Source organism: Gobius niger, assembly GCF_951799975.1.
Source record: "Gobius niger genome assembly, chromosome: 6".
In the NCBI taxonomy this organism is placed as follows: Eukaryota; Metazoa; Chordata; class Actinopteri; order Gobiiformes; family Gobiidae; genus Gobius; species Gobius niger.
This window is the reverse complement of record NC_136857.1, coordinates 11,820,789-11,835,035: the sequence shown is the minus strand read 5'-3', so window position 1 is coordinate 11,835,035 and position 14,247 is coordinate 11,820,789. Positions and strand designations below refer to the sequence as shown.

General features: G+C 42.2%; 2 protein-coding genes across 2 annotated transcripts in view; both read left to right on the top strand.

Annotated features, from left to right (window-relative positions):
• The first annotated feature begins 2,707 nt into the window (after positions 1-2,707).
• On the top strand, positions 2,708-8,311 carry gpr61 (G protein-coupled receptor 61). Its single transcript, XM_079557816.1, has 2 exons — positions 2,708-3,121; positions 4,842-8,311. Exon 2 carries the CDS (start codon positions 5,047-5,049, stop codon positions 6,439-6,441), a length of 1,395 nt encoding a protein of 464 aa, XP_079413942.1. The 5' UTR covers positions 2,708-3,121; positions 4,842-5,046; the 3' UTR covers positions 6,442-8,311.
• Positions 8,312-10,094: 1,783 nt separating this feature from the next.
• The window catches only part of gnai3 (guanine nucleotide binding protein (G protein), alpha inhibiting activity polypeptide 3), a 14,006-nt gene continuing 9,853 nt past the window's right edge, over positions 10,095-14,247 (top strand). The window contains 2 exon segments of the mRNA XM_079557678.1: positions 10,095-10,714; positions 10,717-10,745. Of these exon segments, the coding sequence (XP_079413804.1) occupies positions 10,583-10,714; positions 10,717-10,745 (161 nt within the window). The 5' untranslated portion in view covers positions 10,095-10,582.

The window sequence follows — 14,247 nt, the reverse complement described above, 5'->3', positions numbered from 1 at the left end:
CTTTTTCTTTGCATGCATTTGCTTTTATTGGCTAATGTATCATTTCTATCAGCATCTCCCTTGTTTTCTCGGTAACCCCTAGTCACGTGACTTTGTTCCCCAATCCCAGCTGGTTTACAAACGGCATACCTGCTCTCAGCATGAGGATCAATAGGACAAAAGGTGGAAATTCAAAGAATGGAAAGGAGGGGAGACAGAGGTCCAGATGTCTTTGGAAACCCAGTATTGTATAGAGGGCTATGTGGCTTGCCACTGCTTACCACTCATTTGAATTCAGTTGCCACACCAGAAGAAAACAGCCTCTTGTTCAAGTCTGTCTGATTATAAAACACATGCAAAAAGTTTAAGTAAAAGCATAAATCTATAACATAAAGGTGTCAGTAGCGACATACCTTAGAAACAGTGTTGTTGTCTCTGTGTGTTATAGCTGAGATGACTTGCTATGCAAGGACATGCTATACCAGGACACCAGATACATAATCTCTATTGGTAAATGGGGGCATTTCAGGCAGTTTAATAGGATTTTTAGCCTTAAGATTAATATGGTGGACCTAATTACGATAGAATATTAAGAATATTTGTAGATTTCCACACAATGAGTTACGTTTATCGCTGCCCATTATAGAATGTGCAACCTATTTCTATTATTACACCACAATTCTTTTTCGGTTTTACTTAATCCAGAGTTACTGTTCTTTATTGAGCGTAGATTGTGCTACCTTTTTGTTTTTTTGTTTTTTTTTACTTAGACTGATGTTATTGATCCACGTGAGAAATGGCATTGTCACAGTAGATCAATAGTACAATCAAAACAATCCTTCAAACCAAGTCAACAGCTAGAATAACAGTAAAATATAAACAATAGAAGTAAGTAGAATCTAAAACAGGTATCAACATGGACTGGAACAAATTTTGTTCGAGTGCACACATTTTCCAGACAGAAAAAAACAGTATTTTTCTATATACTATGCGGTCTGATTGGTCAAGACTTGATAAGCTCCTATTGAATCTGAATAATTCATTGGGTGATCTATATTCACAATGTCAATCATATGCAACATGTGACGCAAATCTAGCTCTCTGTGGAATCCGTTGTGTGTTTTTGACACATTGCCAAATATTGAGTCTCTACAGTGTGAATAATACGCCCTACATGTATACAATAACTGTCTATTACCATCACAGCTCTTTCTCCTCCATGTTTATGTTTACATCAAAGTGGTGTTTGTTGTTCTTCGCACTGGCCAGTTGCCCTTTTAGTTATCAGGGGTTATGGGGCGAGGGGGGTAGCTGCGGGGCTGGGGGGCGCACAGTTCGAGACGGGGGCAGGAACGGGGGGATAGCTGACGAGGGGATCACCATGGAAACCTTTGTAGTTCTCAGAGCTGTGATTGGTCCAGAGGCAAGCATCAGGCACCAGCTATTTCTGACATTATCTACCACTTGAGACGTGAACACAGTCACTAATACTATAGCTAAACATTTATGTTGCTTTTTTTGCAGCAATAATGTTCCCAAAGGTGGTGGTAACTGGAGGAGGCCAGGCAAGTGTTGTCTGAAAGGATTTTGTGTGGGTATAGTAGCACTGTAATTGGATCGATACGCGCTCATATGTCAGCTTTGGGAATTGATTTTGCCGTGAAAAGAGGCAAATTATGTACTAATCACATTCCTCGAGTTCACTGCAAGTGTAAATCACATAAAGCCATTTTGCTATCTCTAAACAGCACCTTTTAGCACATATTGTCTAATTATTATGTTTTGGTGCGTGAAACAGAACCATAGAGCACAGAGTAAACCCAATGTACACTGTATAGCTTCCTTGTCCAAACCATGAATTGATGTGCCTGATGTAAAGGAGGGGTGAAGGATAAATCATGGACGTGAGAAGAAATCAATTGAAAGATTTATAAGAATCTGGTTTGTCAAGGTGCGTTTTTTCCCCCGTGTGAAAAAGTTAATTAAAATTGTCACAACAATATAAAGCAAAGCCAAAATCTCTTATTTATTTTAAGAGATGTCAAGAAAAATGAACTAAACAGTGAAGAACCTCAAACTGTATCAGAAGTTGCCACACATCTTTATGTTCTCAGGCCATCGTATAGCGAACAAGCGTGCCTGTCACCTTGTCTGACTTTGGAGGTGAAACATCCTCAACTCAAGCAACCCAGAACTCAGAAATTCTTTACTCCACTTTAGTCTATAACTCGTGGACGACTGAGGGCTTACACAAACATCTCTTAAGACACGTTTTGAAAGAACGGACAGTGCAAACATCTCAGTTCCATCAGTCAACGTGGTGAAGTGCACTAATAACCAACTATCTACAATGTTGTATTTGTTAATTCTACATAATATCACATTTACTGTGGGTATATCCACTCAATAGTTCACATGGCACTTCCTTAAGCCCTGTTTGAGTGTGTGCAGTACACAGTATGTACGTTTGTAGGCTGGGCCATTTGCAAATGTTAATCTCACCTCATTAACATCAACAAACCAGGTTTTTCTTTGGCTCTATGCGAATCAATAATCCGTCCGCGTGAGAGGGCTTTTGCCGGATACAGAAGCGGAGACACAGCATGAGACAAAAGGCTGCTGATGGTTGAAAGTTAAGGTGATTTTGTCCAATTTTCTGACACATTTTTTTTTTTCCGTGTAGGGACCTGATGTGTGACCTAGAAAAAGGCAAGGGGATAAGAATTGGGAAATAACTCCCTTTGAGGGAAGGAAGTGAAGGTGGCACTAAGACCCAGTGGAGAGGACACAGCCACCCACCCGCTGCCTGTGCGAGGCTGCCTGCTCCTCGCCGCACCGGAGCTGGAGATTGCCATTCAATATTGCCCTATTTGTAAGCAGCTTTTCCAGCGCAAGACAAGAGCGGTGAGGTTTTGCGGTGGAGATGCGTGGTGATTGGAGAGTCACGGGGCTAATAGGAGCTTGGAGGTGGGAGGTGATGATGCCATGAAAGGGGCCAGGTGAGGAGGAGACTGTGCTGAGCCCCCCTTATTTTGGCTCTACTACTGTCCAGCCCCTCTCCTCTCACAGTGGGACAGAGCCAGGCAAGTCATCTCTGTTATAACGCACAGAGACAGCAAGAAGAAACATCACCGTTTCTAAGGTATGTGGCGACTGACACTTTCATATTATACAGATTTATGCTTTTATTTTAATTTTTTGCATGTGTTTTATAATCAGACAGGCTTGAACAAGAGGCTGTTTTCTTCTGGCAGTAAATAGTGAGTCATGTGCGTATGATAGGGTCATAAGGTTTCCACTTAAGGACATTTTCTCTCTGCATATAGTGGTGTGTCAGTGTGCAGACGGTTATAGGAACAGTTTAACATTTCAAAGTTCAGTGTTCAAAAGCAAATAACATCCTGTTTTGTTTTTTACTTGTTTTTTGTGCCTTTGTAAATTACTCTGTGGTGTTTGCTTTGCATATTGTCACATTTTGAATGTAGCAGCTGAAGGGTATACCAGTAGGGCTATTCAATTGGTTAAACATCATCATGGGATAAAACATTACCCTGTAAAGACAGAAAATCTAGAGTGCCAGGACGGGCATTTACAGTTAGTTAACAAACCTCCAAAGCAGTGTTATAATGCAATTAGTTGAGTCAAGAGTTCGTATCTATTTAAAGTTTGACATGAGTTTTTAATGTGAGGATAATCACTCGTGAATATCAAATAGATTGCAGTCCGTTCGTATTTGGACGTCATTGATAAGGCCGAAGAAAGCCCTATCCATCTCCAAATCATCGCTGGCCCCCTTTGACGTCTGTGTCTGTCAGCTGACTGTTTTGGGACGAGGTCTCTCACTCTTGTGAAATGGAAAACTTGTCCATGCAGGCGTACAGTGTATGGAAATGTACCACAGACTGAGGCTCTGACTGTGTTAGGCTTTGCCGGGTGCACAGGTTGTAACCGTAAACACAGCAATAGTGACAATGGGAGTTTCATAATGCAGTATCCTGTAGTGCGAATCTCAAGTTCTCACTACTACTGTATATCATAGAACACAATGTCATTGTTTTTCAGGTGCTAGAGTCGCTATTTTAATTGTTAATTTAAAAGTTTATTTTGCCTATGTTTGACTTTGACTATGAGTAAAAGGCAAGCTCTAAAATATCTATAAATCATAAATACCTGTAAGTAGACTAGTATTTCTTACATTAGTTAATTCTTTGCTGACAGTAAAGACCAGGAGCAAACCAGAACATGAGAACTGTCATGAATATGACATTTGTAGTAATGTGTACAGTGCATTCGACCAAAGGTTACAGTCTTACTATTAAATATGTCAAAGGCAGTCTGACAGCTGTTTCTTTGGTGGGCCTGAAAAGTGCATATTGATTTGGTCCATCACTCAGACGTTGATAATGCTGAGTTTTGCAGTTCATTTTCTAATCCAGTTTCCTTCTAGACTCTGTTAAGGTCGACATATGGTCCACTCAGTGCTTTTAGTTTGTCCCAGGGGCAACTGCACTCAAAACACGCATCTGAAAATGCAGATATCCAATCCACCAAGAATCCTCATAAGCCATGAGGGAGAAAACCTTAGTGTCAACAAGAAAGACGATTTCTTCTGGTCCAAATATGGCGTATAAACAATGTTCCTCCTAGCAATTAATGTTTCCTTTGTAAAAACACAAATTAAATCATAGGTCAAAACATTTAAAAAAAAAGAGATCCACTTTGATGTGGCTAGTGAGGAATAAAGGAAAAAACGGTTTCACCTAAATTGAGACATTGATTAATGAGAGAATCAGAATGGATGTTGAAAGTTTTATTATAAATCTCCCATCTAATTACTTCAAACTTGACTCTCTGTCTTATAGATATCTCCTTCTTTGAGGCTGAACCTGTCTGAGTGGCCTCGAGCCAGTTGCCATCTCCAGAAATCATCTGCACTGCCCTGGAACCAGAGTCAGTCTGCTCCAGCTGCCTATGGAACACTGCATGCTCTGAGCTTCTCCTACAACAGGGGAGGATGGGTGATGGGCCCGTGATACTCTGCAAACTCTCTTCTCCACCCATCCTCTTATGGAGCCTCCTGTCACAGCCAGTCCCCTCTGGAACACCTCTCTGGCGGGGCTGCCCTTCCTTCCGGCCCTGCTGCACCCACAGGCGACAACCAATAGGACCGAGCCTGTTGTCAGGGGTCCGGGCGGCAGAGTGGACCTGAACCAGTCTTTAGCTCTGTGCGCCATGATAGTGATGGAGATCCTGGCGGTGGTGGGGAACCTGGCAGTGATGGTGGTGATCAGCCGGACCCCGCAGCTCCGGAAGTTTGCTTTTGTCTTCCACCTGTGTCTCGTGGACCTCGTGGCGGCCCTGGTGGTTATGCCTCTGGGGATGCTCTCTGATCGGGTTGCAGTGAATGAGACTCTCTGCCGAAGCTACCTGTGCCTCTCTGTGTGTTTGGTCAGCGCTGCCATCCTCACCATCTGTGCCATTAACGTGGAGCGCTACTACTACATTGTACACCCCATGAGGCACGAGGTGAAGATGACTGTGGGTGTGGTGGTGTTGGTGCTGGTGGGGATTTGGGTGAAAGCTGTGATTATGTCAGTGCTGCCACTGTTGGGATGGCTGCTGCAGGGCCGTCAGGAACAGGGGGTTCCTCTGGACCTTGTCCCAGGTCAGAGACATTGCTCCCTTCATTGGACAGGGGGGTGGCTCACACGCCTCCTCTTCATGGGCTTCTTCAGTTTTATTTATTTCTTGTGCCCAGTGCTGGTCATCCTGGTGGTGTACTGTAACATGTTCAAAGTGGCCCGTGTGGCTGCCATGCATCATGGCCCTTTGCCCACTTGGCCAGAATCGTCCCGCCAGCGCTCCGAGTCCCTCAGCAGTCACTCTACAATGGGAGCCAGTCTGAGTGGGACTGGGGCGCGCACCACCCCTCAGAGGATGTTCGGTGGGGGTAAGGCTGCTGTGGTGCTCGTGGCAGTGGGGGGTCAGTTTGTCTGTTGTTGGCTGCCGTACTTCTCCTTCCACCTGTATTCGGCCACAATGTCTGCCTCGCCCTTCGCCCTGGCCCAGCTGGAAGATGTGGTCACATGGATCGGATATTTCTGTTTCACCTCCAACCCATTCTTCTATGGCTGTCTGAACAGACAGATCCGGGAGGAACTGGGCAGACACCTGGCCTGTCTGTTTAAGAGGGCAGGGCGTGGAGAGGCAGAGCAGCTGCCCAGCCGGGAGGCCTCTATTGAGGAGAACTTCCTACAGTTCCTGCAGGGCACGGGCTGCAGCCTGGAGCCCTGTAACTCCCACAGCAGAGCCAGTCCTGAGCCTGGGACAGAGGGCGCTGCGGAGCCCCTGGACTTTACTGTCCCTGGACAGATCTTAGACGAGACCTCAGAGTTCATACAGCAACAGCAACTGAACAATGATCTCCACGGATCAGAGAGAGGCTTCAAGTCTCTCCCGTAACTGTAGCCTATGTACTGTCTGTTAATGACCACTGATACATTCGGTTTATTCCTGTTTTATGAGAGAACTAAATGAATGCATCACTTGTTCTGCTCTGACACTGCTGTAATGCTAAACCACAGAATACTGCAAAAACACAGAACCTTCTCTGAAGAATTCAAGTTATGTAGCTTTTCCATGAAACTGAAGCTGCTCCATACGTGCTGTCCTTAGTCCTGCCCCAGTCACAGCTCTGCACTCACCTCTTTCTGTTACGCCGTGGTACTAACTATATGTGTCATAATGTGTTTAAGACCCTATACAGTTTGAGCAAAGAGCAATCCAATGAAGTCAACTTTCAGTTTTCCCACTTTTATTTATCTTGGCTAAATGCAATATTAGAACCTGTCCCTGTTTGTTTTGACTAAAAATAACGCTAAATACACCACAGAAAGAATGCAAGTTACTGCAGTAGATTGTGACATAAAGCAAGTTTGTCTCTATAAAAAATATATTGAAATTTATTGCCTCCACTGGGGTAGTTTTACAGCAGGCTCTGGGGGCACACAGCTGATAATGTTTTACTCCAGGAACATTATTATCATGCTTATCTGGTCTTATGATTATCACCTACTCACCAAATTCAGCTGACATTGGGAGGCTTGTGATATTGCCCCCTTTTTACCCCTAAAGACAAACAATGTGACTGTGCTTTCATTTTTTATGATGGTGTGAAAGAGATTTTGACAAAAACAACCTCTACAGTGTGTTTGAAAATGGTCTGGTGGGGCGAGTGAGGGACATGGCAGGGAGTGAAGAGGCCCTGCGACGTCTGGCTGTTTACACGTAAATACTGCACAAGTGTGAGTGTAAACACCATGGTTTGTTGTGGCTACATGTGGCACAGGTGTAACACAGCTTTTGCCTTTGGCCTATTTCACTGCTTCTACTAAGTATCAACCATATCTGAGAATGTTTAAGTATAATTTTAATTGACCAAAATAATCTCTTGACAGGACTAAACCACAACCACAATCGTATACTTACGTCTGAACCAGTATTATGCCAGGATCAATGCAGGAATTAACTAAGCAGTAAATCATTACGTATTTTCTGGATTGAAACTTGAACTAAGTGAGAAAACTTCTGAGTACACAGTGGTCCTTGAGTCACAACCACTTGCTGATTTTTTTTTTTTCTTGCCAAATGCTGCTTCTCTCATCTCAGGTGGAAAGCAATTTGCACAAATCATGTAATGCTGGCAAACCAAAATTCAAGTTATAAAACACTTTGAGACTAAACCACTGTTCCCTTGTCTATTTCGGTTGTTCATGGACACCCCTGGCAGGGTCACAAGATGCAAGACACATGGCACAAAAACAGAAGCCAATATCTGCTGGAAGTCAAAACCATAAACGTCTCTTTGTCAGTTCAAGGCTGTTACAATGTTTTTAATTAGTAAAAAATGTTCTCACACCGTTCATTTCCTGTTTGTAACACAGATAAATCACACTGTCAAGCTTGTGCAAAATTGAAAAGTGCACACTGTGATTTGATAGCACAAAGAAACTGTAAAACCGTTAAGTTTGATATACAAAATCAATATTAAATGCACTTCTCTTTGGTGGTTTTCAGTCAGCTGCAACAAAAAGGGCCTTGACCAATCAGATTACTCACTGTAATCTCCCTTTCTGATGCCATCTGCTGATAAGATAAACCGTCCCGTTTTGTAAAATATTCTTTGACTTCTTCAGGTTTTACCATCGGTGAAAATACCACTTTTGTACCTGGAAGACTGTTGAATGACATGTTTAACTGTTGATTAAAGGTAGACATTTGATTACGTGGAAATGGTTATTTCAGGGGAGAGAGGGAGGAGGTGGATGAAAGGAAGGAGTTGTGTCCCAAAGGCTGGCGGAACCATTAAATGACTGGTACTGAGTTGTTTTGATCATGATTTTAGCAAGAAATATCTACTACTAAAATCAATAATAATCTGTAGGGGAATATACCACATCATATATGGTAAATGGTCTCAACTTATACAGCGCTTTTCCACCTACATTAGGCACTCAAAGCGCTTTACAGCAAGGATCCACTCACCCATTCACACTCTCATTCATACACCAATGTACGCAGACACTGGGGGCAATGTGGGTGAAGTGTCTTGCCCAAGGACACAACGACAGTGTGCACTTTCAGGAGGTGGGATCCGAACCCCTGACCTTTCGATCATGAGACGACCCGCTCTACCATCTGCGCCACTGTCGCCCCAATATATATATATATATATATGAAGACTCTTCCTCACCCACTCTTTTTCCTCCAAGCTCGGGTCCTCTAGATAGGATATATATACTATATGTATATAGACCCATAGACCTATAGATTAAAACGACTATGTTTTATAATATTCTGTTTTATGTTTTATTATATTCTTAGTTAAATTGTGGCTTGTCATCCTATATAGTGCATATTAGATACTTATTCTTTATGGCCCCAAGCTTGGACCCATCGTGCCTAGAAAAGGCTTTGTGAAGGGGACTTACTATACCTCTCTCTTTCCTCATGGCGTGTGACTGTCAGACGTGCTGTGGCCGCTCCCCCGCAGGTCCTTAGGGCGAGAAGTTGCCGTGAATTATCTCTCTCATGTGCAGGGGAGTAGGGCGCCTCCTGCTGCGCACAGACAGACCCACAGTTAGAGCAGTCTGCCATTTGCTTGTGGCCTTGGGCAACAACGACAACAACAGAGAGAAAGTTACTGTCTGAAGTTTTATTAATCAATATGTGGAGAGCGGAAGTTGTGAACGATGCTAAACAATAAATTTAAGTCACGTGTTTTTCCTTGAGCCTTGTCATGATTGCTGCAATTCAGGACAAGCCTGACATGTTGTGCATTTTTATTTGTTCCAAACTACCCATAAACATAATTGGTCACCGGTCTATTTGCCCTCGTGCCTGTGTAACCTATATCTGCAAATTCCACTGGTCTAAACTAAACTCTCATATTTGAAAGCTTATAAAATGAAATAAACTACATAATGCCAGTGAAAGTCCAATTTTACTCGAGTATAGGCGTGTGTAAAGAGGTGACAAATACAGTGTATCCTGGTCTGGATTTAGCTTGAGTGAGTGTAGTTCCTTAACCTGTTGTCTGCTGCCAGGTTAGGGTTAGGTTTAGGGATGGGGTTTGAGTTAAGCATATTGCCTCTTACAGCAGCGCGATATCTCATTTGAAAGCCAAGACCTTTCAGTTGTTTAAAATGTGTGTGATCTGTGTGAAGTGAAACACAACTTACATCACATTGGCCGTTCCTAACCCTGACCCTCACCCCGTGAGGGGCGGCAAGTAACAGGTTAAGCAACTTCTTTTTCTTTTCTTTTCCTTTTCTTTTCTTTCCCCTCTGTATGCAACGCGTGCAGTACAAACGTAGCTACTGCAGTTCATTTCAGAATACAACGAGGGCGCTCTCACTCTACAGAAATGTGTAGCCTAATCACATGACCCTCAATTTGGAGTCAAATAAACGCATTGGTTGAGGTTAAATGGAGTTAAACGTCACCCATTTTAACTGACAGAAAACATAGATAAATATTTCTTGAGAACGTCATCTGTCTACGTACCGCATGGGGCTTGAGGCTTGAGCTGACGTGCCACGAGGCGCATCAATTTGTCAGACAGACAACTACACTTCCCATGGTGCCTCGTGGGTTAGTATCGATTTTCCGTCCTCATTGAGGTGGCGTTGCAACATAACGCGATTCCTGAACTTCTGTCAAACACACTCCCATTATTCTAACTATCCTACAGTTCAGATCAAAGTGAACGCGTTGGGCTATTGGGGCAGGTTTTTGGAGTGCTTTTCTTTTCCGCAAGTTTGAAGGGTCAGTGTCTGGGCGCGCGGACCCGAGCCAGCGCACTCAGCATCAGTTTGAGCGTCTTGCTGCGGGTGGACACAGACGAGTCTCCGCTTTTTTTGCCAACGCCTTTCCCCTGTGGCCGCTTCCTCCACCCGAGCAGCAGCAGCAGCCAGGGAAGAAAGTTCACTCTCCGCGGGTTCCCGGGCAGCTCAACGGGATTGTATCGCTTGGCAACTTATGAAAGACTTAATTTCACTCCATACAACTAAAAGGATAAGTTATTTGTGCGTCAAGCGGGGACATGGGGTGCACGATCAGCGCCGAGGACAAGGCAGCGGTGGAGAGGAGTAAGATGATTGACAAAAACCTACGGGAAGACAGAGAGAAGTCTTCCAGAGAAGTCAAGCTGTTACTACTAGGTATGATTGTCAGTTTTACGATTTTACACAGTTGCCCGAAGTCATGTAGCTTCATTAAAAAGGCACGAGCCTTTTCTAAAAACAGCTGTTTTTGTCATGCATATATTATGTTGTAATGCATAAGGTGGCATTTTACGCACCATATATGGGCACGGGCGTTATAATAAATGCCGTTTTGTACATCAGTTTGTTGGCAGTATTTGGAAAAGTCATAATAATTACTCAGTCATTATATTATGACGTTATTTTACATTAGCTCGTAATAAAGCGGACACACCGTTGTGAGAGGTAGATTTAAGGCACTGAAAGTATTGACTGAAAAGAAGTGCCAACATGGATTGAAAGCAGCAGTCAATCAACTTTTTACCACAAGCTACATTTCTTCTAATCTCAAAATCTCTCTGGTTTTCAATGAAAATGGGGAAATAGTATAATTTAAGCGCACATGGGTTATTATTTTATGTATATTTTTGGATTAGTAAGAAAAAAATCCCAAACTCTAACCTTTGAGGACACTCCTCTTCATTGAATGCTGAGGTTATTGTGTTTTATTTTTTCTAAATCTTATGCCCAGCAATTGAACATGTAAGATTGCTGCTGGTTACATATTTGGTCCAGATGCCTGTAATTAGACAAACCATTGTGGTTTTGTGTGCTGTAATTTTGGTTCATAATTGGGGGACCATGCATTGTAGCCAGAGCCTTCTGTGGCTTCTCGCTAGTGCTGAAATTGTTATCACTTACTCACTCACTGCCATTATGTTGAAACAGACGAACCCCTTTTTACTGAAAGTTTTGTGCAACAATACAAAATCATGCGGCAATGAAAGCCTTTGTCTGGTTAGGACAGATACTTGGCTGCTTATCATCCCCAATGCTTCCATAGACAAAATTCTCATGGTGATTTCTTATGTCAACTCTGCAAGCTCGTTGGCCACCCATAACCACTAATTGAAATACACGTAGATGAATAATGAATGATTCAAATATTTATTGATTTACCTGTCTGTCTATCTCCAGTGATCAGTTTCTTTTATATCCGTCCTTCCAGTATGGACGCTTCACTGAGTAAATGATGACCAGCAAGAAGATTTATGAATGCAGTTAAAGAGAATACGTTTTTCTTGCATGGTCAGGGATATTGTGACAGAGGATTCACTCAATTCTAATAATATGTATTTATTTATTCACATTAAAAATAGATATACCTTTTAATAATGTATATATATATATATATATATATATATATATATATATATATATATATATATATATATATATATATATTTGAAACATAGGCAAGATAGGCCTTTAAAAATAGCCTCATTCAAAACTTAATAGTTTCCATATTATGCCACCAAGTGCTGTTACTGAGTTGGCTGTACAACTGTCGCTGAGATTGCGATTTCATTAAAAAATAAGTAAAATAGCACAGCTTTATTGATGCCAAGCCAAAATGACAAAATGCCATACATCATGCATTATAAGGGATCATTCAAGACCAGTGTAATAAACAGGCATATCGCTCTAAGCCACTTTTAATAGATGGCCAAGGACCAGTCAATGCTGTGTTGGACAGTTGAGCCCATCTCCTTCTCACTCACTCTGTTTTGTTGCTGTAACATGATCCAATGTAATGCGATTACCACCGGCCCCAGCAGTGTTTCCCAAAGTGATGCCAGCACCCAGCACTTTATTAAATGGGTGATTTTAAAGCGCAAATGTTGTTACAGAGTCTAATCCCAGTTAGTGAAATATTGCAACAGCCCCTACACAAGCACCACTTTACTTCAGTGCAGGCTAGCGTTTTATATAGACCAATATGCGCTTTATGCGAGGGAGAGGTTGTACCAAGGCTTCGCCGCAAAATGCTAGTAACAAACGCGCCGAGTGCACAGTGTCCCAGGTCCTGTGTCCAAAATAGAGTGGACTATGAAATTTGTTATAAACAGTTATGCTCTTCAACATTTATGGATTTATGGTTGTGCGTAGGTGGTTGAACTTGAGAAAAGGAAATGAGCAACATCAGAAAGAACAGAAACCTGGATTGAAGAGAAGCATCCCCTATTATCAAAGGTGGTCAGTAAATGTAAACTCAAGTATAGTGTTTTAGGATCAGCATTCTTTTTGTTGAGAAATTCTTATGTTTATAGTTTTCCATTACATTTGAAAGCTAAGTATATTAATTACTGCCACTATTGAACAGTGAGTGGTTGTGTGCACATGTAATTTTGCCAATGCCATTGACTCGTGACAAAATATAAGGCTTGTCTCTGCTGTGTTACCGTACCAAACAAGTGGTGAAATCACTGCAAAGCTATTATTAACAACACTTATTTAAACTGATTTGTACTTTTGAAAACTCAAACATTTCCTTTCGCAAAGACGCCAGTACTTTGACTTAAAGAAGAACTAAGCAACTTGTTTACCTTAATAAATCTTTTCGTTGTCCCTCTGGGGTAATACAAGATGGGATGATTGGGGTTTTTCATCTCCCCCTGGTGTCTCTGGCCAGACCCGGAGCCACCAATACACACTAATGGAATCACGCAGAAGAAGCTAACAAGCTATCGGGCAAAGCTAACTGCGGGCTAGCGCCACTTAAACAGTATTTACAGCCAAGTTTGAGTGAAAAAAATTATGTCCATTGTGTAATTGGATGTACAATATCCCTCTTTCCCTTTGTCTTTTCTGTCAGCGTAGCATTTACTCTCACGGACAATTAATGAGTAAAAAACCGTAACATGCTACGACACCTGCAGTGGCGCTTATGGCCTCTAGGGGCATGAGTACTTAGTACTGCTTTAAAGGAATAGGCCACCGTTTTTATATACTAAGATATGTTCTTACCTAACCTTAGTCGTGTTAATATATCCCCGTCTGGTCTTTGTCCGTGCGCTCTGTCACGCAAACGGAGCACATACGCAGCCTCTCCCACATGTCATATAGCTCCAAAAAAGCTCACGATAGAAGCTACCAAGCTCTTCCACGTGTTTCCTATTTAAATAAAGTTATGTGAAGTGTTTTCATGCAAAGTATATTTACACAGAAATGTAGCATGTCAATTTTATAAGCAGATAAAAAGGGGGACTATAATGTGAGGCGTAATGATACGAGGAGCAAAACGTCCGCGCAGTAACTCCTAAAGGTTATTGACGGAAGTGAGCGGGGGGGAAGTCTTTAGGAGTTACTGCGCGGACGTTTTGCTCCTCGTATCATTACGCCTCACAATATAGTTCCCCTTTTTATTTGCTTATAAAATCGACATGTTACATTTCTGTGTAAATATACTTCGCATGAAAACACTTCACGTAACTTTATTTAAATAGGGAACACGTGGAAGAGCTTGGTAGCTTCTATCGTGAGCTTTTTTGGAGCTATATGACATGTGGGAGAGGCTGCGTATGTGCTCCGTTTGCGTGACAGAGCGCACGGACAAAGACCAGACGGGTATATATTAACACGTCTAAGGTTAAGTAAGAACATATCTTAGTATGTAAAAACGGTGGCCTATTCCTTTAAGTAATAATTTGACTGAGCAACTTTT

Excerpts from the sequence above, each read along its gene's own strand:
- gpr61 (XM_079557816.1), top strand. The coding sequence starts at position 5,047 with ATGGAGCCTCCTGTCACAGCCAGTCCCCTCTGGAACACCTCTCTGGCG.